This window comes from Phoxinus phoxinus (assembly GCF_949152265.1).
Source record: "Phoxinus phoxinus genome assembly, chromosome: 18".
Classification (NCBI taxonomy): domain Eukaryota; kingdom Metazoa; phylum Chordata; class Actinopteri; order Cypriniformes; family Leuciscidae; genus Phoxinus; species Phoxinus phoxinus.
The window spans coordinates 24,767,585-24,794,490 of NC_136893.1; the positions used below are offsets into that span (position 1 = coordinate 24,767,585).

The 26,906-nt window shown below is 39.0% G+C and overlaps 1 protein-coding gene across 3 annotated transcripts in view; it reads right to left on the minus strand.

Moving 5' to 3' along the window:
• Positions 1 to 25,165, minus strand: part of rbm10 (RNA binding motif protein 10) — a 51,324-nt gene extending 26,159 nt beyond the window's left edge. The window contains exons 1-7 of one of the 3 annotated variants that reach the window (XM_079588331.1): positions 25,065 to 25,163; positions 24,374 to 24,447; positions 16,373 to 16,895; positions 15,979 to 16,167; positions 12,815 to 12,884; positions 7,800 to 7,873; positions 3,314 to 3,400 (exon numbers count right to left, since the gene is read on the minus strand). In XM_079588331.1, coding sequence (XP_079444457.1) covers positions 3,314 to 3,400; positions 7,800 to 7,873; positions 12,815 to 12,884; positions 15,979 to 16,167; positions 16,373 to 16,895; positions 24,374 to 24,390 — 960 coding nt within the window. In that variant the 5' untranslated portion in view covers positions 24,391 to 24,447; positions 25,065 to 25,163. Of the gene's footprint in view, positions 1 to 3,313; positions 3,401 to 7,799; positions 7,874 to 12,814; positions 12,885 to 15,978; positions 16,168 to 16,372; positions 16,896 to 24,373; positions 24,448 to 24,883; positions 24,906 to 25,064 lie in introns of those variants that run through there. The other 2 variants (XM_079588332.1, XM_079588333.1) reach the window with 2 other exon arrangements.
• Positions 25,166 to 26,906: the final 1,741 nt, after the last annotated feature.

A 26,906-nucleotide genomic window follows, 5' to 3' on the forward strand; every position in this document is an offset into this window, starting at 1 on the left:
TCCTTCTGTTCATTCATGTTTATTTGATGCTATAAATGAACTAGAAGGAAGAGATGATCGGTTCACGAGCAGCTTTAACTGAGGCTCTACAGCGATCTGACAGACACATTAAAGAGCCTCAAAACCGTATTTATTGTTTAAATTTATTTTTAAAAAATGAATTTGAAAGGTGAGACTTTGTTTAATATGTTTAATATAAAAAATAACTGAAAAGTAACCTGGTCTGTCCTGTCTGTCAGCGTGTTGTCAGTCTCCTCTCTGCTCCGCGATGTGTTTTTCACAGTGTGAGAAGAACATGTTGTGGCATGAGAGCGGCGTAGCTTGTCGGACATAGCAACAGTAACTAAGGGGAGCGGGTCTTTGCGAACGGTCAATTGTTTGTGGACAGAACTGCACCATAATTTGGATGTTTTTTCCACATGGCTATCAGTGGCTACATTTACATGCAACCAAATAATCCGTTAGTAATCGTATAGACGCCTCAATCGGACTGAAAAGCCTTCATGTAAACAACTTAATCGATCCGGATGAGCTCTAACCGAATGAAAGTTTGATCCGATTGAAAGGGCTTGGTTATTCCTTTTCTAATCTGATAGAGAGGACATGTAAACACTTGATCGGATTGAAAACCGAAACTGAAAGGACTGCACATGTGCAATGGCGTGTGCATTCTTCCTGATGAATAAAGTGTCATATAAACGAGTGTCCCGTCATCCTAAAATTCTCCTTTCCCTCCGCATACGTGAAGTGGAGCAGGACAATGCCCACCAGTCCTCGTTTCGGATTCTCATCCACAGACGACAGATGATAAATATAAGCAGCACGTATGGCACAACGGTTCATGTGCTCATTTACTTCAAATTATGACCAGAAATGGATAAATATTAAGTCTGCTGTTTAAAATAAATAAAGAATCAACGTAGGAGAATAGTTATTAAGTGCGAACACCGGGAAACTGTATATTTGTGCAGAGTGCGCATGTCAAAAAAATGAAATAAAATTTGAAGCGACATATAAACGCGCACATGGACCCGATCACGTTTAGTGTTCATGTAAACACAACATTCAGATTCATCAATCGGAACGAATTCAGTCCGATTAAAACAAAAGTTATGCATGTAAACGTAGCCAGTGTGACATCAATATAATTATATTATTTAAATGCATAAATATAATAATAAGAAGGCTCAACAGCAGCTCAACCGTACTTGTTTAACGAGCAACAAACCTCATTGGTTCTACTGGAGCTCAAACGAGCTTGATTAATGAGCGAGAACCAATGAGGCAAACACATTTGATCGGCAAGACTGCAGACTGTGGTGATTCATTTTCTTGTAGATTCAGTCATTTTCGCGGAAACCAAAAAAAACGACCACAGTGTCGAGCTAACTTTCTTGGAGTGCGGGAAGAGCGCCTCGTCAGTCAGATCCGACGACATGCTTTTCTGCACGCTGCTTGTGTTTTATGACAGGAGGAAACTATCAGTGGGGTACAATACCGCCACCTACTGTACATTGGGATGTTAACCAGATACTGGCGCTGGATTATTTAAGTCATATTATATGTGTTCTATTCATTTTAAATATTATGGTTATCGCCAATACCGGTATTTTTCAACACACTATATTTAATTTTTTTAATACAATGATCATCATCAATACCGGTATATCACGATTCGTGACATTCCTACATGGATGATATGACGTGTTGTACTGGATCATTCTGTGATACATTGAGTCTTTTTTAAAAAGCTTGTGAAACCCCTCCATCCGGGTCCTACTCTGTGCGGGCCTCGAACCCGAGTCTCCGGCGCGAGAGTCAGGCGTTCTAACAAGGAGACTAAAGACTGCAGCCTCTAGCATTTGTCGCTAGATTGAGATCAGAGGAGTGAGGTTTACCAGGGTACCTGCACATTTTTTAAATGTGCTGAAGAAATCAAAATTAATACCGTACATTAGGGGTGTGCAATATTAACAAAAAACTCTTAATATTTTCAAAGTTTTGTTGATAATAATTAGATGATATTTTACTGATTTTGCACTGGTACCATGGCTGGTTTAGGCCTGTTGTTGACAGCAGACTCACGAAGATATTCATATTTAACATATTCTATCTATGCAGTGGTCAGTTCACAGTAGTGACTGAAATTAAAAAAATTATTAAGGGGCAATATTTGCCACCTAAAAAATTGATTTCCAGTGGCATTTTCACCTAAATATGGAAATTATTTCTAAACGTATTTAGAGGTATGCATCACCTTTTATGTCAAATTCTAACATTCAAATTAAATTCTATTAGAATAAGACCGTACCACTGTCAAATTAAATAATTAAATCAAAATCCATCCTTGCAGTGCAGAGGTGACAGAAGCGGCATCCAAACTGGCATTACTATATTTACACTTAATTTGCAATTGTATAAATAAAGCTATTCAATATTTAAATATGAAATGATTTATAATTTTAACATTTTAATTAAAGGGTACTTTAAATATGAAACTAAACCCGCCAGTAGGTGGCAGTAAGTCACTGTCTTAATAAGCGAGTTGTTGGAGTCATTTATTCAACGATTTGTTCAAACGGCCGATTCATTCATTGAATCAAATGATTTGTTCAAAACGCGGATTTCAGTTAAAGGACAAGTTCGGTATTTTACACTTAAAGCCCTGTTTTCAGATCGTTTCTGATGAAATAGAACGGTTAAGTTTAAAATTTAGACACATGCTGCTGTCCCGAGAATTTTCGGTTTCTTTCGCTTTCCCCCCCACCTCCACAATGGCTGCATAGGTGCACTGGAATAATCCTTCCTAAAACGCATTAAAAATTTACAAAGTTTTACTTTAAAAATTTACTTTCATTTACAAAGACGTGAAACTCACCGAGTGGTCAGGGGTGTTCACTGAAAAGATGAAAAGATGCGCTGCAAAAGATGCTTTCCAACAGGTTTTATCGTAGTTTTCCAGCTCTCAACGGAAGAATGGGTGTGATGCGTTTCAAAAAAATAGGTCCACAGTTTTACAACGAATGGTAAAACACCTGTTGGAAAGCAACCCCCGTCGCCCCGGGAGGCCTCCGTTACACTTGCTGCTGGTCACTATTCACTGCCATTATATGGACGAGCACGCGGGTTATTTTTTAACAATTCTTCTTTTGTGGCCCAAAATTGAATGGGCAATTCTGCATTAGAACAACACCAGGGTGAGTAAATGAAGACATAATTTTAATTTAAAGGTGAACTATCCCTTTAAGGTACACTAAGACTTAATTAAACATAATTCTTTAATTATTGAAGTAAAGAACATTAAGAAAGTTACCTTATTGCAGAGCCAGTCTTCATTTGCACGGGGCTTTGGGTCGCTGTAGTGCATAGATACTCGCTGTCCCAAAATAGTGAGGACGCTCTGAAAGTGAGACACAGAAGAAGAGAGGGGACAACAGAATAAAAGAGGGTAAATATCATTTTCAGGGTGGAATTGGCACACTTGAGACCTCATCTCAACACAAGAGGGGAGGAGAAGACTGGATAAAAGAGAGAGAGGAAGTCAGATATCACCATCAGCTTGAGAGGACTCAGAAAGACGCGCCGGCCTGCATGTGAGAGAGCGTTTGCGGACACCCTCTCTGGCCAAAAGCCTCAACCTCCCCCATTCAGGGGAACAAAAAAAAAATGGTCACGCTCACTCCTGCCCACCCACATTAAGCCACAAATAAAACATCCAGACAGAAGATCACAAAAGCAATTTCATACAGCGATGACAGGACACATAGAATATAGACTTGAACGTATTACTGTACCTGAGCCAAAAAATAAATCCTTCAGGACCTAAAAATAAATGCTGACAACTCCCCTACTTTGAGTTACTCGCATTAAGAAAACATCTTTAATGTAACTGAATACTTAAAGAAACAACTATTCAATTACCTGATTTTGAGCACTTTAGAGGCCTGATAAATAAATACAAACAACATGACTCCATGCTTGTGTATGGCACCCCTTTGTACCCACAAATAAAACAGAAATAACATTAGCCTTTATAAAATCAAGATCTAGGCTAGTGGGGACCCCACACAGTCCATTCATGACCGATCTGCTACATGCAGAAATGGCAAGCACTGGCTAAAATCACCAATTTCTAATCTGACTGCCTGGCTACTAGACAAACACCAGAAATCAGGGTGCACAGCATGAAAGAAAGTGTGGTTTACAAGGTATTGGGCTGCTGCAGCACATTTAATGAACAACAAATCTGTGAATTTGCCCAATTCAAAGGCTCGTAGCAATAAATTAGCAGCAAGTACACAGTTAATGTAACTTCTTTAATGTGAAATATTAGGTACCTCTGTGCAGACAGAAATCCCAGTTTAACTCTACATTGCCCTTTCGACGCTGAGACATGGCGTGGACACTATGGGAATGTCTTCAGTGTGCGCAGTTGTCTGAAACGTGTGAAATCGCGCCGATGTTATTGGCTACCGCAGTCATACATCACTGGTGCGACTTCAAAAGGGCACCTGCGTTAACAGCTTCTTTGTCTTCAAGAAGGCACTTTGTTTGTGTGTGTGAGAAAGAGAAAAAGTTTGTGTGTTCATTTGTAAAAAAAAAAAAGAAAAAAAGGAAGAAGTTGTGTTCCACTGCGTCCCTGATTTATTACAGTGGACGACACACAAACTCTGTGTCATCTGTTTGGGAGCACGGTTGGTTCAGCTCTCGAGGAGCTCTGCTGCTCTTCCTCGGCTCTCTCCGCTGGGAGCCAGGCATCACCTCATATGGATTGTTTCTCCCTGATCTCCATAGTAAGGTATTGAGATCATTGGGAATTCAGCTCGCATAGTCACCTCCGTCACGTCAAATTATTCGAACATAGAGGGGCTATGTGAGCACAGATATGCATGAGAAGATGCCCCAAGTTGAAGCCATCGCTCCCAAGTCTTCTCTGAAGGCACCGGTCTTGCCCTCTATGCCTTTCCAGATCTTCCCAAGTCCTACGCAGCGGCAGGTCAGGCCCTTGGAGCACTGCACACTACAGCAATTGTGCAGGGTTACCAGGCCGACCTTCTGAAGCACCTGGACCACGGGGAGGGACTGTCTCCAGAGGCAAAGATCTTGTCTCTTCTGAGGAAGAGATGATCGCGTTTACTCGCCCTCGCACTACCGCTTGAAATGAGGAGCTAGTACAGTGGTCTGTCACACCACATCAAAGAACGCCAAAACGACATTTAATGTTTGAATTTCGTGATCAAATAGACTACACCTTGCTTAGATTACACCTTGGTTATTATCGAAAGTAACAAAACACTGAGCTTATTGCGATTATATGTGGTTAACCCTCTGGGGACTAATAAGCCCTTTTTGGTCCGTTTTCTCTATTTTTACATTTGGGCTTATAAACCATATGTAATGGAGATGGAACACCATGTGTTTGGTATCTATGGATTCAGAAGACCCTAAGCTAACATAAGAATGCATGTAATGTGTTTATAAAGGAAGTATGAGTGAAAAATGTACAATAATCGAGAGAATTTCAAAAACGAAAATTTGATTTTTGTCATTTATTACTGAAAATCACCCCTCACACAACAATAGTGAACAGTTTTTGAACCAAAAAAATATTTGTCAAACCCTTTGCTTGACAGACATTTGTCATTGTTCAATCAAATGTGTTAAGAACAATGAAATAAGGAACTTTTTTTACAAACAGTCCCAGGCGTGAAAAAGCGGTCTGCTCAGAACTAAATGAGACCTGCTTGCTCTGAAGAACAGACACACTCACAACCTGGCAGATTTACTTTGAAGTAATTGTTCCAGAGCTTGTTCTTGTACTGCTTGCCATCATAAAAGTGCTAAAACAATACAATAATAATGCTATTTAAGTTATTCCGTCTCTCTCTTATATAGATATCTGTGCGCTCTGTAATACTCCGCTCCGTTCGCGATCTGTCTCATTCTCCGATCTCCGTCCACATGACGCTGTTTGTTTGTACATGTTGAAGGCTACAGAGTCCTCTGATTGGCTAGAATACGTCATGGTAACCTTCTTCTGATTGGGTAAAAAAAAAAACAATCCTCCCAGCGGCAATTTTTTCATTGGTGGAGTTTGCCTAACAACATCGATTTCATTGGCCTTTTTATGCAGTGGTATTGCGCAACAGCGAAGTGTGTGTATAATACAAACGGGATATCACTGTTTTCAGCGGAATCTGAGGAAGACGGCAAAAAAGACCGCACCTCTCTATCATTAATAGTTTTGAAGATAATTGCACATTTGTAAAAGTATGCCTTTTTGGGCGGTACCGCCCAATTCGTCCTCAGAGGGTTAATGGTGGTTAGGCAACAACGCTGTATTCGTTGTGTACACAAGACATGAGGTCCAATGAGCCAGGGCTGGGCCGGGGCAGCAGGGGGCGGGGCGTGTTCGGTACGCCATGAGAGTACCGCAATGCGTATCGTGGGTGGTGTATCGCGGTTTTTCGGTTCGGTTCGAATTTCGTTACACCCCTAGTCTTGGGGTTACGTATGTAACCCGGTTCCCTGAAAAGGAAACGAGGTGCAGCGTCATGGTGCTGATAGCGGTGATAGTGTAGACGATATATGACGGCACACTCCCCGGTGTCCACTGGAAGGTTTTCCCAGTTGGATCTCCCGAAAGTACTTTTGCTGCTCTTCTCCAAGCAGGACTGAGGGTTAGAGCGGGCATGTTGATTGAGCAGATGTTTCCAACAATAAACGGCATCTCTCACTCTCTTCTGTAGTCTTCGTCAGCTCTTTGAGACTGGACACTGAATACATGCTCTCCTCAGTTGGGTTGTTTTTAAAGAGCTTTAAAAATTGGAAATAACGGTGGATCAGTGGACTGCCCTTCAGGCACGCCTGCATGTTTTCCATCAGAATACTCTAAGCTGATGACGTTTAATGCCGGTGCCCTTTTATAGTCATGCCGGTGACATAATATGACTGCTTTGACCAATAAATAATCATGCTTTCGCCAGAGTTTTCTGTAGAATTGTATGGGGAAGCAACTGCACCATTATTTGGGTCCGTTTTTTGGCATCATCATCAATACAAAAACCAAATTGTGGTTAAAGGCTTTACAAGGCCGTCAAACCAATCCTTCCTGTTTACGTGTGGGGTTCTTGATCAGAATAAGCAGCAGTGTGGACTAGAGTTTATTCTGATGTTCTCTAGTATTCAGCATGGAGGTTTACAACAGGTAGGGCTTGTAAAAAGTGTACCGTAAGTTTCTCTGAACAAATGTGTCTGCCACAGACTATTACTTTATTATGACTTCTTCCTGGCTTTCATGTAAACTGATATTCAGTTTATCAGCTAATCTATGAACGCACTGGGAATAATTGAATAGTTCAAAGATACGTTGGAGGAACGTTCTGCTCAAACTACAAGAACTTAAACCCTTTTTGAAACTCTGACATTTCAAAGCCATGAGGATTTAACTAGAGAGACACAAAATAAAGGGCAGGTCTCACACTAGGATTTTACGGTAGCCAAGAGAGACTTCGCAGCTAACTGAAAAAGGGAGACAACACATACAAACTGAGCTTTCAAGGGGACAATACTGTTGAATATACATCAAGCTTTGGGCATTTCCAGAAAATACCCAACTAGTAGCACAGTCAAATATTTGCACTAGACAGACTGTATATTATTAGCATGGCAACAGGCAGACCTCATTCTTAAGAGATGGCGAAATCTGTGAAATCATAAGGAATCCAGCTATAAAGGGCATATATATCCATACACGTGTGGTCTTGTAGTGTGTATGTGTGTGTGCAGTGTGAAGTGACCTGGTTGGTCTCCATCCAGCGGCTGGCCTCCTGCAAGTGATTAAACTCGACGAAGCCGAATCCTCTGCTCTGACCTGGAGACACAGCCGTCGCCGGGCCACAATGACAGAACAACACAACGCAGTGAGGGGTTAGTGTTTTCATATCGACAGAGAGGGAGAAAGAGAGAGACAGAGAGATGGTAGAAAGAGGTATAGCTGTATTCTAACCAATAATAACACAGCTGCCTTTAAACTGCTAGAACTGGTGGCTCTTTTTGAGTTTCCCTCTGCTATTTACACCAGTCAGTTTAACAAGAATCACACAGGACATTCATTTGAAAATGTGGGTTACACACAAAACTATACGTCTATTGGATTTCTGATGTTTCAGCAACAAAACCTAACATCTGAAAACCATTATTATGCACTACCATTCACACGTTTGGGTTTTTTGAAAGTCTCTTCTCTTCTGCACACTCAGGCTGTATTTATTTGATCAGAAAATACAGTTAAAACAGCAATATTGTGAAATGTTAAATACTTTCTTGTAGGGCTGTAAACGATTAATGGCGATTAATCGAATCCAAAATAAAAGTTTGTGTTTACATAATATATTATGTGTGTGTGTTGTGAATTATTTTGTATATATAAATACACACACATGCATGTATATATTTGAGAAATATTTGCATTTATATACTGCATATATATTTTTACATGATTTATATTATATATATATATATATATATATATATATATATATATATATATATATATATAACTATTTTATATATAAATAACACTTCTTAAATATATACATGCATGTGTGTGTATTTATATATACAAAATAATTATACACAATACACACATATTATGTAAACACAAACTTTTATTTTTGATTCAGCCCTACTTTCTTGTATTAATATTAAATGAAATATTAAATCCATTTTAAAGCTGAATTTACAGCATCGTTACTCCAGTCTTCAGTGTCACAGGATCCTTCAGAAATCATTCTAATATGCTGATTTTATTTCTGATTATTATAAATGTTAAAAACAGTTGTGCTTAATATTTTTGTGGAAACTGCAGTACTTTTTTTCAGGATTATTTAATGAATAGTAAAATTGCAAAGAAAAGCATCTATTTGAAATACATTTTTATTATAAAACAATGTAAAAGTCTGTTCTGTCACCTGTGATCAATTTAATAAGTAGCCTACTTCCTGAATAAAATTAAATAAAATAAATACTAAAAAAAAAAAAAAAATCATACTGACCCAAACTTTTCAATGGCAGTGTGGGTATGTGTATATATTATTTATAGGGCTGTCAAAAGATTAATTGTGATTAATCGCATACAAAATAAAAGTTTGTGTTTACATAATGTACTGTGTATAATTATTTATATATATAAAAACAGACACAATCATGTATATATTTAAGAAAAATTGGTTATATTTATATATAAGATATTTATATATAATATAAATTATATAAATGTATATACACAGTATATAAATGCAATTATTCCTTAAATATATACATGGATGTGTGTGTATTTATACATAATAATTATACACAGTACACACACATATATTATGTAAACACAATTTTTTTTTGGATGCGATTAATCACGATTAATCTTTTGACAGCCCTAATTATTTATTTATTTATTTATTATTATTAAATACTTTTTTTATATGTTTTGACTGTCTGATTCACAAAATGTACCAGTCTAATTTATATACAAGTCTAATTAATACCTAATTTTTCTGAGGCTTGTCTGAAATCACAGCAGGCGGCGCAGTACAGGTCAATAATATCAGTCGGCCTGAAGTGCCAAAGGACCGTGGTTAACAAAGGGTCTCTGGCTAAACTTCCCACGTGGGATTAACGCTGTTTGAAATAGGCATTTCAAGCAATCCACTATGCATTGTTTCCTACTGCAAACTAAACATAAGCACAATACGTTTTATTGCTATAGTTAATTAATAAAAAAGACATTATACTTGAACCATTTTAATACAAATTAAATTGACTGACTACGGTAAAGACTGTATCTGTTCCACATGCGTTAAAAGTCAATAGCTAAGAACTTTAATCTTCTCTCCAAAATACCTTCATGCCACTGACACATAAACAGGGTGGAAAAAATAAAGGAAACACCTAATAGTACATTAATATCAGGGATCTATACAGGAAAAGAGCCACCGCTGTAGTCCTTCAAGCCCTCAACCGTGTGTTGTGGGAATCTTCCCCGTCGTCCAGGTGTGAAGTACCGGCTAACGTTTAGCAGAACTAGTTTACATTTACATCTGGTGATCAGCGGGGCATTTGGTATTTGCCCTCCTCCTGCTGTTCAGGAGTCATTCTCAGCTGTATCTCTGCAGGTATGATCACTCCTAGATATGGCAACAGTGATTTGCCTCTTAGGGGGGCTGTTATATAACTATGAATTACAGCAATCAGATGCAGCTGCCTATATCTTTATGGATTATGTACAATATTTAACAGTTAGATATATTCTTATTGGAGTCCCTTGGCTTTCTTCAAATGTAAACCCATTAGAACATAGACTTAACCTAATGTGACTAGCCTTTGTAGCGGTGTAATCAAGGCGGTTCACACTTGGTAGGTTTGGTTCATTTGAAAGATCTCCGGTGCGATTGCTCTGTTAGTGTGGTTCATTTGATTGAGTGTGAACGCTGCCATTTGAACCATGGTGTGCACCAAACAAGCGGACCGAGACGCTGAAAAGATGGGTCTCGATCCGCCTCCAAACGAACTCTGGTGCGGTTCGACTGAGGCCGTTTTTACGCTGCGGCCTGAGTCCGAGCGCGGCTTGCTCCCCCAAAGGTTTGGTCTGGTTTCACAGTCAACTTGATTATATCAAACTCTGGTGTGTTTGCGTTCATCTTACAAACATACATGAACATGATCATCCCTTACATGTGTTTTACTGAACTAAACATCGTAATCGGCTTAAACGCATGCACATCACTTCCTGAAAAACTGCGCACCCGAATCCGAATTGCTTTTACATTAACGCGAACCGCGGAGTTCCTCGGTGTAACCCGGGTCCGCATGACAGCTTTCACATTAGCAATGTTTCATGCGAACTGTTCCTCGTTCCGCACTAAACTGCCTAAAATATGAACACAACACAGATCAACGTCATCTAAACGACCCAAAAACAGGATGTGATGTCACAAGATGAAACCCTAAAAAAAGACCATTTTTTTCTCTCCATATTGGTTGCAGTGTTCTCCATAACAGTTTGGTACAGGCATCTGAAGTCTTCTTGCAACAGATCTTTGTTTGTTTGTGTAACAGGGATTCCTGCCGATGTTGTGACGTCTCTACAAGTTTATAAGCTTTATTGTGAGTTCTACACTGGTAAAAAAAAAAAAAAAAAAAAACATCATATGTATATGAACAGATTTATCCCAGAACAGATTTATTTGTTTTGGATGTCCGGTAAGTTCCGTCACGAAATTTATAAAACGGTTAGTTCCAGTCCTTGATTCTGATTGGTCAATAGCTGTGTTTTAATCACGATAAAACACGGCTATGACCGCTTCACCCAACGGTTCTATGTATCACTACACAACACCCCTAGCAACCGCTCTTAGCAACGCAAACACATGTTTGATCTCATTGATATTGTTCATTGAAGCTGCTATAGTCGAGTATTGTGAGAGATCGAGTAAGCGAGTGTATCTGCATCTACAGTAGACACAGCAATTTCCTTCAGGTCAGTCCTATATTCATAATAATAAAAATCAGTTTGAATGTCCGCTGCGATATCTTGTCCTTTCCCGTGCCTATAGTCATCTGTCAGTTGCGTCTTCCTTCTCCGTGATCACAAGTTTGAGTCCTTTCAATGTAAAAGTCTTCTCTACTGACTGACTCACTCATAAAGACAGACTTTTCCGCCATGTATTGGCGAAATAATGTATGTAACTTCTGTTGCTGTTTACGGTCAGGGACTATTTTCTTCCACCGGAAGGAAGGCTTTTAGTGATTTTACTTCATGAAAGTTGCATAGATACAAATTTTTCGGCTTTAATATTTGCATAGTGTGGTAACCGTTTTATAAAAGCAATAAGGCACTCGAGGCAAGTGCTGTATCGGGAATAAGTCACGGCTGACTCCGCTTCGCGTCGTGCCTAACAACTCCCTTCAGCCGTGACTTACTGACAATACCTCTCGTACCTTATTGCTTACATACGTCATAAAATCTGATCTTTAGGTTTGGTGTTAAAAATGACAGCGTGAACGCTAATCGAACCGGGACTAAATGTATAATTTTCTTTTTTTGGGTCCAGACCAAAAGAACCGAACTACCAGAGTCAACACGCACTAAATGGCCAGAAGAAACGAAACGCTTTTAAATGGTGTTTACCTTACTTTGTCCACCCTTTTAGCTGAGGATACACAATTCCCAAACCTTTTCATACCCATCAAAAAAAGCCAAAAATTGCTCTTGTAATGGTCAGCCACACTTATCCTCTCAACACAGCTATTGCAATATACTTACACAATACAAGGTGCAAGATCTTCCACAGACTTCAGGACAAGAGCAATCAAAGTGAATGAGGGATAAGGCTGGAAGGGCATGTGAGGCAAGCTTGGCACTAGGAGTAGATGTGTGTGTGAAGGCGTATACATTACTGTTCCTTCTGGAAGTATCAAGTGTGTATGTGAATGTTGTCTGGTTAAGAATAGTCTGACAAGGGGTATGGTAAGAAAATGGTCATACACAATACAGAACAGTCAGGAACCAATCAGAAGTGATGGCTTGAATGAAAAGATGTGCAGGGGGGGGGGGGGGGGATTTCAAAACACCAGACTTTTCATTCAACTCAAATAACACCAGGAGGAAAGTGAGAAAGAAGACAGAGGCTGTACTGAAGTAACACACTGAACTAGGCAGACGCAAGAGTGAGCTAAGGCTTGTTATGAAAGGCGGTGGAAGAGAGACTTGGAAGTCAGTCTGGGGTACAAAGAAGCCCCCCCGGTAGAGCGTGCGTACCTGTAGACTTGTTCCTCATGAGGCGGACTTCCCTGGGCTGGACCCCCTGCTCCTGCAGCCGAGCCCGAATCTGAGGAGCAAACACCAGACACTTAGGCCATCCGTACAAATATTTTGGTTTGCAGTAACAGCAAAAACAAACAAAAAAAAGGGTCGGTAGGTAGGTCTATTATTATTATTTTTTTCAAGATTCAATGTAAAAAATGTAAAAAAAAAAAAAAAGTTGCTCAATGGAATTACATGGGTATGAATTTAAACAAATTTGCATATTGTGAGGTCACTGTCATGGGTAGACATTATTGTCTTAAAATGTATAGCTTTAAATATGGTGTATTGTCAGAAAAGTAAACAAAAAAATATAACATGAAAATATATCTTTGATTTCAATGGTGTTACTGGTTACTAGGTGTCAATGCAACCTACAAATCAGAGACCGGTTACGTTGCTTTCTAGGGCTGTCACTTTTTGTGAAAAAATCCCGTTCGATTTTTGAGACCCAAGTGTTCATTGAATCGATTGTAAAATCGATTTTCCATTTTCAACGCCAAATATAGGCAGATCCACGGACAACTAACAGGCATTACTACGAACGTAAAGAGGGCGCTTGCACAAGTCAGCAATATTTCTGATGATTTATTGGCGTGAAGTTTCGTGCACAATGAGAAACAGGTGTGCAACATTATTGAAAAACAATAAGCAGAGTGGACTGCCATAACATCAATGAAAAACATCCTTCAGGTCAGTCGACACGGTCACCGTTAGACTAGAGGGGAGAAGGGATGGGAAAAGATCTGGGCACAGTTTTTCCAGGACTTTGTGCCAAGTTAAAGTGGTCTCGAGATGTTTTAATGCATTTTTTAGATGTATTATGGTGCCCGAACCTGTATGACTTTGAACGGTGACCGCAAACATTATTTACAGCAGCCGCAGCCGTCATTACCAGCGCGCACCATTGTCAGTGAATGAAACGAAGCGAACGTACAGGCCATAGTGTGACATGCGTAAACCAATGGCGTAAACATAATCATAGATGATGCCACAGGTTTTTATTTTAAAAAAAGAACATAGCCTATACGTTTGTATGTAGGCCTAGTCAATTTATATTCACAATACTTACTAAAATATATAATAATATTATTTGATTGCATTTTTAATTTGTTTGAAGAGTAAAAAAAAAAGAAAAAAAGCGGTCGATCTTAACGCAAGTTTGCAACCGTCAAGTCGGTCGGACTAAAAGGGAAAATAAATAAATAATTGGGTCGGTCCTAAATTGACAGGGTCGGTCGGGTTACGGCAAACAATAATATTTTTAAGGATGGCCTTCACTACAGCAACACACCAAACCTCAAAGCAGGACCTCAGATATGGTATTTGCCCAAAATGGGTATTCTAGTAATAGCTGGATTAAATACAAGTAGTAAAGCTCTATCATTTGTAGTATACCGTGTATATAACACCAGAAAATGTTAACCTATCCCACAGTTTCTAAAAATGACATACTATGCGCAAAGGAAGTTTATAGTGCAAGCAAACAACAACTGTCACAGAGAAATCTATTATAAAGTAGCCTAAGTGCATTTTGTTTTGTTTTCTGTTGTAATTATCTTGTGTTCGGTGTATCTTGTGTATCTAACCAGACGCGCTGCAATAAGATTCCAGTGACAAGCAATTGTCTATTGGACGCAACAAAATCAATTTAAAAGCAGCCAATCAGAAGAGCGTGTGGGCGGAGTCTCTCCTCAACTAAATGGACAAGTACATAATCACATAAATATTACACCATTTTAACACTATTAAAAATAGATACTGAGTGACTGAAACAATCTTTGTCATAGAAAACACTTGTTTGTTCACATTGAGTTCACAGTATGAATACTCTTGTTTCCATTTGAAGATCTGAGGTGAATTATCCATTGTCGCTTTAAGTATGGCAATAAACAGTGTTGGGCAAGTTACTTAATAAATTATTTATTTTATTTTACCTACTATAAAGGTCACACACAACATGATATTCAAACTCAGAATAAATGAATTTAACATTAAATAAAGCACATAATCAGTACCTGAGATTATCATTGTCACATGTGGTGTTGTTGTTGTTCTAATGGTTTCTAAAATACGATCATTGTGTCTCATCGTCGTGGCTGGTTGGAACAGAAAGTCTGATTAACATGGACAAGATCGCGCACCACAACCCGTCTGGTTAGGACACAAGTGTATGCAACGGATGTTTGGTTATTAGGGGTGTAACGGTACGCAAAAATCACGGTTCGGTACGTACCTCGGTTTTAAAGTCACGGTTCGGTTCATTTTCGGTACAGTAAGGGAAAGAAATGCAAAACATTAAACTGCTGGTGGTTTACTATAAACTTTTTTTAACAATTTGTTTACACTTTTTAATAAAATATAATTAATAAAAAATATATAAAATAAAAAAAGAATAATAAATAAAATACTGCTGCAAAGTTCTCCACTAAATAAAATACTCTTAAACCAATATTGGCCATGACGCTAGCTAGCGAGAGGCTGGGCTAAAGCGAGCGTGCCTTGTATGTGGTGATCGGGCCGAATTTTAGGCAGTAGATTTTAGACAGCAGTAACCGAACCCGACCCAAGCCCGACAGGCATAAAGATATTTATGTCCGAGCCCGACCAGAGATTTAAAATCCCACTTTTTTTCTCATACTAATGACACATGTACGTTTGTTTGTGTGGAAAGCCCGCTTTTATTAAGCAACTGAAAGGCATTTGGAAATGTCAACAGATGAGAACATCAGCGCGCATGGAGCAACAAGCGCTCTTAACACAGGCGCGCATGCACGCGTTTCGTTGTCACAGCAACATAAACAAATTTCCGCACACAGGAAGACAGATGTTATGGTGATATTTTACATGTATTTGAATCACAAAAACGATTAATCAGATTTAATCAGTGCAATGCGGAGACTTCCGACACTTAATATATTCGTGTGGAAACTCGGAATTGACGCATGTTCCACACACAAAACTAGCCTAATTTACGTGACAGATTGCATTCGGTGCACATGTGAACCGTACCGAAAGTCCTGTACCGAAACGGTCCGGTAAGAATACATGTACCGTTACACCCCTATTGGTTATTATACATATAACTATAGAGTCAAAAAAAAATTATATTGACAAACCTCGTTAGCGGTTGCATTCGGTGGAAGCATTCTCAGCATGACGACGTTACTGGGTTTCTGGACCGGCTCTGTGTCAGACCTGTAGTCCTGGTCACGCGGTTCTGGCTCCTCCTGGCTCATTTCCAGAGCATGCTGGTAGTTTCCATCTCTCATTTTGCCCCTAGCTGATTGGACTTGGTCAGGAACACCCTAAATCAGAAAGATAGTCCTCCCCCTATACATTACTCTTCTCAAACTGTGTGGTTTAGATATGTAAAAATGTTTAGAGCATAAACAATATAAGGCAAGATTTAAGATTCTTAAGCAACTTAATCCATTTCAATAGTCAAAACCTTTGTCTGTAATCATGATTCATACAAAACTAAAACCGTTTCGGAGAGACAACTGTACTCACTTGTTTGTGGCCAAGATGTGTGTTATATTTGTCTTCCTCAGCACCGCATTCGCCCTGAGAGTTGTGCCGTCCCCTAACTCTGCCCCAAGTGTTGTCCTCATTTTCTTCACCTTCATCTGGCGTTTGGTCCTCCTGGTACCCTTTCTGTCCTGATCTGAATGTCTGCATCTCTCTCCTATGTGCATCAATCTCTGGTTCAAATTCATAATTCTTCTCATCTTGCTGGAATCTCGAGTGGATGTTCTGATTTGGGGGAGTTTGGAGCAGACTTTTTCCAAGTTTGTTGTCTTTGGATCCACGGTTCGCCTTCTGGCTGAATCCGGGTCGATTATTCGAGAAATTGCCCGAGGCGAAGTCTCTCACACCTTCGAAACTATTGTCACGCTCGTGCTGTCTTGCATTTGTTAATCTGCTATTCAGTCCCAAGCCATTTTCTTGTCCATAGCCACGATAGTCCATGTCCCTATAGTCGTGTTCATCAGACTCTTTCCCATAGCGGCCCATGCGGTCACCACGACCACCCCTATGGCATCGAAAAAGAGCAAGATTTAGGCAATATGAAGCTTAAAGGTGCAGTAAGCGATTTATGAAAAACGCTGTTAAAAATTAAATCAACAACCAAATCTTCTTTGCTAGATGGTTTAAATGATTCAATGACTCACTCATAAATACATCACTTGTTTCATTACTGGATGAATCAGTGTTTTTGAACAAATTGAATGAATGATTATATGATGAATACATAATTTTAAAGGCACACTACGTAGAAATTGTACCTTAACATTAGAGGTCTGCAGAGAGGGGGGGGGGCACGGGAGCGATCGAGAAGTCGCAGAGTGTTTACTTATATGTGTGTGTGTGTGTGTGTGAGAGGCGCGGACGCGATCGAACAGTGGAAACATGTACAATTTACTAGTACGTTATTGCTACTAGGCTACTATATTATTAAATCATAAAATTTTGACCATATGGCCTAAAGTATTTTTTTTCCCCTTTTTTGCGATAATTAGGTTATGTCCATTTAGCTTTGTCCATCAAACAAACAAACCATAAATACATGTTTCAGGACAGTTTTTGGGAAGAGGATAGAAATGTTTTTAGTCCTGTATTACTTACAATGCACTGAATTATTAGCTGAATTATGAAACGTTTTTTAGATTTATATCTATACCGATCTATAAAATGACTTGAAGATGATGTCAAGATACTATACAAAAAATATTAACATAACCTTTTATTTTCCCCTTTTTTAGTCATTACAGTCTGATGGCTGAAAAGAAAACCACCCCCTTGGCAGCGCTTCAACCAGCCAACACCAGGGAAGGCCAAATGCAATATAACAGAAGTTTGATAAATGCAGCTAAGTTCACTAAACTTTATTTTTTTCATTGAAAAGTTTATTTGACAGCTTATTTTCTTCTTACCGGTTTCATTTTTTTAATATATTTGTTATACATTATTTATACAATGTTTTTACATTATACATTTTTAATTTAAGTGTACAAGTTCAGATTGGTGTGTTCAATAAATGTTTTTGTTGAGAAATGTTGTCTATCTTAGTAATTATTTGTGTACTTAAATTATATCTTTCAAATAGAGGTTAAAAACAAGCACACATCGGCCAAAATAAACGGCAGCATTTATCGGCCATCGGCCGACCCGGATTTTAAAAAATCGGCATCGGCCTGAAAAAACTCATATCGGTCGACTTCTACTTAATATAAGAGCTTCAAAGTCATTTCGGTGGTAAACAAACTTATAGTAGGGCGAATCATCCTGGTAGTAAAGCTTGGGGGGGACGCCGCTGGAAAAACCAGCAATGCAAGTTTGAGAGGAGCGCCCCCGACAAATCTCGCGAGAATCACGTTTTGCTTTTCGGCAACGACGTCACACACATCAACAACAACATATGAAGCACGACGACACTTGCGCGCATTTAAGACGTGAAACTCGACGATGGAAAAAGCAAAGAAAACGCGGTCGGAAGAGACTAGGAAAAGGAAAAGAGAATCCAAGCTTTCACTCGTGGGCGCGAGCTAAAAAGCAGCACTGGATGCAACAGCGATGCTGACCTGGCGATCTTGTTGATGGACTAGTAAATAAATATCTTATTTGTAAACTTGTTTGCGTTCTATGTTGTGTGTTGTTGCGCTTGCTTTTAGTATGTAATTTTTTTACGATGCTGTTCATTCATCCATTATATCAGACGACGCTGTTGACGTTGATTCCTGCGATTATCATGAGAACAGTTGTCAATATCTCACATAATTATCATCAGGACATAAATAAGCCTAGAGGTTGTAAATAGTGTAAACAAGCACAATTTGCAAACTATTATGATAAATACCAATATGTCTAATGACATCATAACGGCCAGTGTTATGAAATAATGCGACGTACATTTAACTTTATTGATGTCATCTGGCATTTTGTAATGTTTACATTACAATAAAAAAAACTCACATTAAATTATACAGTAGGCGTAGACTACAGGCTATTTACTTGTGATTTAGCTGCAATTAGGGCTGGGCGATATGGACCAAAAGTCATATCCCGATATATTTAGGGTGAATATCGATATACGATATATATCCCGATATTTTCTCCGCAAAGTGAGAGCAAATGTTCAGTCAAAGCCAAAGCCAAATATGGACTTCACTGTATAAATTATACATTGATTCTTATTAAAGTTACTATTAAAGTTCGTAAGTCAAGAGCAGTGTGTGATGTACTCTGTGTTTTGTTGTTTTATTAACATTAAATGGATAGTTCTCCCCAAATGTTTAATTGTCATCATTTACTCTCTCAAGTTGTTTTAAACCTGAATAAGTTTATTTCTTCTGTTGAAGTTATTTGGAAGAATGTGGGTAACCAAACAGTTGATGTTCCCCAGTGACTTCTATATTTATTTCCTATGGAAGTCAATGGGGACCAGCAACTGTCTGGTTACCCACATTCTTCCAAATATCTTCCTTTGTGTTCAGCACAAGAAATAAATGAATACAGGTTTGGAACAACATTAGAGTGAGAAAAGAATGACAAAAATTGTATTTTTGGGTGAACTATCCCTTTAAGGACAAGCGGCTGCATGTTTACTATTAGGGCTACTGTCTCTTTAAGACCTGCACGCAACACGTCTAATATGTACGCATATGACAAGCAGATTTCTCTCAATTTTATCGGTTTACTTTCAGTTTAGACATAACCAACTTTCTTTATGTAAACCTTGAGTGTATTTGACAGTATTAGCTCAAAAAGACTCGAAAGATAACTTAGTCCAGTATCCAGGCGCTGTTAGACAGGCTTTTAGTGCATGTGCGCGTCGGGTGTTTGCGCTCAGATAAGCGCATGTGAGAACAGCGCATCAGCAGCGAATGACATGTTTAACCGGCAAGGCTTTAAAGCACATGCAAATAATGAACTTTTGAGAACTGCAGTGTCCTGTTCCTCTGCTAGTAGCAAGGATCACAGCGCTATATGAACTATATCGATATATGCGATATGGTCTGATTCCATATCCCATTTAAAAACAAATCGATATATTTTTTATATCGATATATCGCCCAGCTCTAGCTGCAATCATGTAAAACCGTTATAAGCCAGCAAACGCGGTAGGCTACTTTATTATTATAAAGTAATCTAACACTTGACAAACTTATTATTATCCTATTACCATCATCAGTAGTTCAGTAGACTATGCAGTAGCCAAATATTTGCATTAAATCGTGAAACATTACCTGGTCAATACCATGGCCGACACTTCTATCCTACCGAACAGGTACCGGTGTACAGGGTGGGTATTTACGACAGTGCAAGTATCCCACAGCGACTCTAGGGGTCACTGTTTGACAAAAACACAATTTCTACATAGTGTAACTTTAACAGTCACTTGTCTCTACCTAGTTGAGTAATGATGTAATTAATACAATTGTTATTTGAAACTGTTGTCTCTGGGTCGGCGACAATGCAAACGCAGATTTTAATGTTCCGGTTTATAAATATAAAAGATTAATAATAGACATTGGCGAATCGTTGTAATTTAGGAATAAGGACGCATGGGTTTTTGTGATCGAGCACCACAACATTCTTTTAGCCAATCAGCAATTAGGGTGCGTATCCGCTCGTGATAGGGCAGGAATGAGCAAGTGGGACATTTGTAGAGACTAGAGAAAGAGAGATGGCTGAGATATTACCAAAGAGGAAAAGGTCAGAGGAATATAGGCTACGATCAGATAAGAGCTAGTACTCTGAATACTGGAAAACTTTGCAGTGCTGGAAAGACCTAAGGGGAAAGGCCTGCAAATGGATGGGAAGGTTGAGATGTTTCTGCTCGATATGCTTGTAACATTATTTTAAATTATATTGGTGTTGTAATATTAGCTTAGTAATGAGACAGTCAGATGCGGCAGCTGTTAAGAGTCTGTTAAGACCTGTGCTGCTGTATTGCATAGTAGTCTAATCCTTCTCCTGGAGGGCCAAAGTCCTGCAGAGTTCATCTCCAACCCCAATTAAACACACCTGAACCAGTTAATCTGTCCAAAATGTCTTACTAAGCATACTAGAAACTTCCAGGCTGGTGTGGTGAAGCAAGTTGGAGCTAAACTCTGCAGGACAGTGGCCCTCCAGGACCAAGTGTGGACACCCCTAGTGTGTTCGTTATTTTGGTGGTGGAGTAATGAAGGCCCAGGAGTGTTTCTTTTGGGTAGGGGTTCGTTTGGGTGAATTTCAAATATCAACAGTGTTTCTCAGAAATAACTTACTGCACCTTTAATAAATGTTTAGTTCACCCAAGAATGAAAATGTTGTCATTAATTACTCACCCTCATGTCGTTCCAAACCCGTAAGACTTTCGTTCTTCGGAACACAAATTAAGATATTTTTGATGAAATCTGAGAGCTTTCGGTCCATCCATAGACAGCTACACAACTACCACTTTGATGCTTCAAAAAGTTAAAATAATCCATATTTGATTTAAGCAGTTTAGTCCGCTAGTAGTAAGCATATAGGCATTTATTCACACATTGATAAGTGAATATAAACTAAACCGAACCTGCTTGGCGCATGAAAACAAACCTCTTGCATAACACGAGAATGAACCTCATTGGTTCCTGTAAAAGCTCAAACATGATGCGTAACACAAGAATGAACCTCATTGGTTCCTGTAAAAGCTAAAATGTGCTGCGTAACACGAGAATGAACCTCATTGGTTCCTGTAAAGCTCGAATGAACCTCATTGGTTCCTGTAAAAGCTCAAACATGATGCGTATCACAAGAATGAACCTCATTGGTTCCTGTAAAAGCTAAAATGTGCTGCGTAACACGAGAATGAACCTCATTGGTTCCTGTAAAGCTCGAATGAACCTCATTGGTTCCTGTAAAGCTCGAATGAACCCCATTGGTTCCTGTAAAAGCTCAAACATGATGAGTAACACAAGAATGAACCTCATTGGTTCCTGTAAAAGCTCGAATGAACCTCATTGGTTCCTGTAAAAGCTTGAATGAATCTCATTGGTTCCTGTAAAAGCTCGAATGAATCTCATTGGTTCTTATAAAAGCTAAAATGTGCTGCTTAACACGAGAATGAACCTCACTGGTTCCTGTAAAAGCTTGAATGAACCTCATTGGTTCCTGTAAAAGCTCGAATGAACCTCATTGGTTCCTGTAAAAGCTCGAATGAATCTCATTGGTTCCTGTAAAAGCTCGAATGAATCTCATTGGTTCTTGTAAAAGCTCAAATGTGCTGCTTAAAGCCTGGATCACACCTAACGTGTTTTTTGCAGTGAGGGGCGCCTTTTTTCTATTGTTTTCCTAAGGCAGTGAGCGTTCTGCGCGCTGTTAATGCACCTGTCGTTTTTGAAGTTGAAAAAAAACAACAACTCCGAGCGGAAAAAGCACCAGACGTCATCGCGTTTTATTCCACTGTCCAATCGAATGAAGAGGCGGGCCTTCCGCTATGGTCGTGACTCGTGACGGAAGTTTACAGTTGCTTCAACGTCCACAGACTATGATGAAGGAGAAACTTGTGGTGGCTGATTCGGGTTACCCGGAACTCTACGATTTTACAATGTGACAGTTTACTTGACAACAAACCAAAGTTTTTTTTGTGCACGCGCTCGCTATTAGACTGACAGCTGACTCGGTGGTTGCTTAGCAACATAAAAACCGCAGCGAACTGCTATTTCAGGTGTGATCGGGTATTTTTTTAGCAGTGCTGTGCCTGGTGTGATCCGGGCCTAACGAGAATGAACCTCATTGGTTCCTGTAAAAGCTCAAACGTGCTGCGTAACACGAGAATGAACCTCATTGGTTCTTGCTAGGGGTGTAACGGTACGTGTATTCGTACCGGACCGTTTCGGTACAGCACTTTCGGTACGGTGCACATGTGTACCGAATGCAATCATACACGTAAATTAGGCTAGTTTTGTGTGCGGAACATGCGTCAATTCCGAGTTTCCACACGAACATGTTAAGTGTCGGAAGTCTCCGCGTTGCACTGATTAATCGTTTTTGTGATTCAAATACATGTAAAATATTACCATAACATCTGTCTTCCTGTGTGCGGAAATTTGTTTATGTTGCTGTGACAACGAAACACGTGCACACGCGCCTGTGTTAAGAGCGCTTGTAGCTCCGTGCGCGCTGATGCACTCATCTGTGGACATTTCCGAATGCCTTTCTGTTAAAAGCGGGCTTTCCACACAAACAAACGTACATGTGTCATTAGTATGAGAAAAAAAAATAGGATTTTAACTCGGGTCGGGCTCGGACATAAATATCGCATAAATAAAGATCACCACATACACGGCACGCTCGCTTTACCCAGCCTCTCGCTAGCGTCATGGCCAATATTGGTTTGAGAGTATTTTATTTAGTGGAGAACTTTGCAGCAGTATTTTATTTCTTATTCTTTTTTATTTTATATATTTTATATTTATTAGCCTATATTTTATTAAAAAAGTGTGTTTAAAAAAATTGTAAACAAATTGTTAAAAAAAGGTTTATAGTAAACAACCAGCAGTTTAATGTTTTGCATTTCTTTCCCTTACTGTACCGAAAATGAACCGAACCGTGACTTTAAAACCGAGGTACGTACCGAACCGTGACTTTTGCGTACCGTTACACCCCTAGTTCTTGCACATCAAGTGAACATACTTGAGCTTTCATTTACCACAAATTACTGGTATGTGAGTTGATGAATGTTGATATGTTAATAAAAGCATAAATTCAATCTGTTCCTCATATAAAGTGATCGTGTCTCTTCCAGAAAATTTTGGACTAAACCAGCTAAAGTTTTACAATCTCTTGATGAACTTTTTGAAGTTTCAAACAATGTGTCAGTTGTGTAGCCGTCTATGAAAGGACAGAAAGCTCTCAGATTTCATCAAAAAGATCTTCATTTGTGTTCTAAAGATGAACTAAAGTTTTGTTTTGTTTTTTCTGGGGTTTTTTTTTTTTTTTCATTTTTGGGGGAACTATCCCTTTAAATCTGCAAGCTCTTCTACTCCAACTCAAGAACCACCAATCATGTACTGTCAAGCGTGTGGTAGTTGGCATACATTTTAAAGCAGTGACAGCGTGAAGTGTTACATTTTATCTGAAAACTACTTCCATCCGTCTAATTCTTGTATAGTTATTATCGATGAAGCGTTATGACCTCTTAATTGAAAGACAACATTCAATATTTGTACCTCCCTCTATTTGTAAATCCTTTTATTACACAACAGTACTATTTGAATAAGCTGCAAAAAGGTGAAGTTAAGGGTGAGAAAAAAGGTGACCAGCTGCAGTACCTTAAAAATATACTTCCCTGTATGCATTTACATACCCAAATTATTTTGTAAACAAAAAAAGTAGTTTGTGTATAGGCTATTTGTCAATAAACTGAACATGTCTGATAGCATGAGGTTATGTAATAAGGTCAGAACATTTATGCATGAATCCATCCAGACCAGTGGTTAAATGCAAATTCATATTAAAACCAGAAGAGAACACTTGACCTACCTCCTCTCATAATCCATGCTTCAGTGCAAGTCGACAGAAACGCCCACCTTCTCCTCTGCCTGCTTCATTTACAACTGTGGGCAAAATATGTAATGATCAACCCTCACATTTATTAAAATAATGCATAAAAACGTAAATTTCATGTTGACTTATACTCTTTTTTTAAGCTGCCAAGCACACGAGCAGGACAGATACAGTAGTGTGTGTGTGTGTGTGTGTGTGTGTGTGTGTGTGTGTGTGTGTGTGTGTGTGTGTGTGTGTGTGTGTGTGTGTGTGTGTGTGTGTGTGTGTGTGTGGCCGAAGCCAAAAACTAATGTCATTTCTTGTACCCTTTACGCCATTTGGGAAAACTAGGGCAATAATGCCGTTGTCAGAAATGATATCCAATACTTTCTGCAGGGCTGTTCAGTCATGCAAATGCTAAACTGAGCCTTACACTAATCTATAGGAAAAATATACATATATCATAAATACATAAACAACAACCGTCAATGAAATCTCTAACGTTACCTCTGCGTAACCAAATAAATAGCATGTGCAAATATGCCCAATAGAGCTGCGTGTGACAGATTCAGTCCAGAGGGCACGGACACCAACCCGACCCAGCACACCGAGACAAGAGTCCAGATACACCGAACTTTTAACCTACACTGTTTTAATTGCATAATAATAACAACATGAAGTCATTTACCTCTGTTACAGCAGCAGCGTCACGAGCACCGAAACTGATACAGTGTAAATGCGTGACGCCTCGCAGTGAAGCTCGGTGTAAGATGGCCTCAGTCCGGTAGGCGGGGACAAAACTCTCACGCTGATTGGCTTAAAGCACACTGGCACACAAACGCACAATATGTGTTAGATGAGGTGAGCATTACTAATACTAAACGTGGAAACATGTTGTTCGTTGCACATTTAAATACTATAAGGGCCACTACACCTGATGCTGAAAAAGCTACACGACGCGTTGGGATCACATGGGCAGCGTACTCAGATCCAGGCCGTGTCTCAAATGGCACACTCGTGCACTTGCGGTCTTGAATTAGCTTTGCAGTGTGTGTAAGGTAGCGTGTGTGTGTCCCATTTGTTGTTTCAGGTTCAGGAAAAGTGCTGCTCACAAGCGCCCCCTGTGCGCCATTTTGCAATGTCGCATACTACTATCTCACTCACTAGCAGTGTGTACACTGTGTAGTATTGAGTAAGTATAACTCATGGTGTAAAGTATTTGAGTAAATGTTATCAGTTACTGTAGGCTACTTATATTTTTGGCAATGAAATTGCGACTTTATTTCTCTCAAGTGCAAGGTTACTATATCGCAAATTACTTTATAACTCGCTATTGCGACTTAATATCACGCAATTTTATGAGGAAAAAAAAGTCAAAGTGCAAGATATAAACGCAATTGCGCTTTCTGTAGAGTTTATTTCAACTACAAATGTGTTTATAAGTTGAGGAAATGACTGCAGCTGCTGAAACAAGTAGGCTTTGACTGTTGGTAATTGTACTTACCATTATTGTATATCTGATATGTCTGGAAGAGTAACTTCCAGTTATTTTTATCCTTAACTGTTTTAATTATTCTTATTTCTTTTGTTTATTTTAATTTATTCTATGTAAAGCCCTTTGAATTACCATTGTGTATGAAATGTGCTATATAAATAAACTTGCCTTGCCTACTTATGTCCTTTTTACACACATGATCTTAACTGAGACTTGAGGGCCTGTAGATGTTTAAGAGGCGGTTGTCAATTGCCACATTGAGGTGTTTATTTAGAAATTTAAAAATTAAATATATGATCGCTCTCCTCACAAATCAACTGTTTTGTTTTCAAGGACAAGTGCTTCTCTGAGCCTACATTCAGTACTAGTAAAATACTCAAGTACTATTAAAATCAGGCACTCTTTTACTCAAGTCGTATTGAAATTGGTGACTTGTAACTTGTAATTTTCAGTGTAAAGTATGTTCAGGTCAACTCTTTACACTTCTGATAGCACCATATAAAACCATTCTTATGTAAGTTGTCGCATTCAAATCAATGGGAAGATAATGCATTTGTTCAAATTGAACATGTCAATTTCCTTAAAATTTTATTTCTAAATGCAAATGATTAAAAAAAAAAAAAAAACTGTAAGCTTTAAATAAATCAGTATCACTAAATGGTTTAGATCCCTAATGTACAGCCCAGAATCCTTTGAGACATCAGCTATAAAAAGGAAAAAGCCTGAAGTGGGAGGTTAAACACAATTCAGCCCACTTCAATGTTCAGTGTGTGCTTCAGTTGAGCACAGAATGAAGCCGGGCAGATACACGCATATACAATGAAGACATGGCAACCTGGAGACGGACGTGCACTCATTTGACACAAACATTCATATTCTTACATATACAAACATACATACAATCTGTCCAATGTACAAAACAGTCGCTGAAGACAGGACGCTTATTAGACAACCATTTTGTTTGGGGCTAAGAAGTGTGGAGGAGGGGGGGGAATAACAACATCAAATATCATAGTTAAAGAGTCCTTTTAGAAA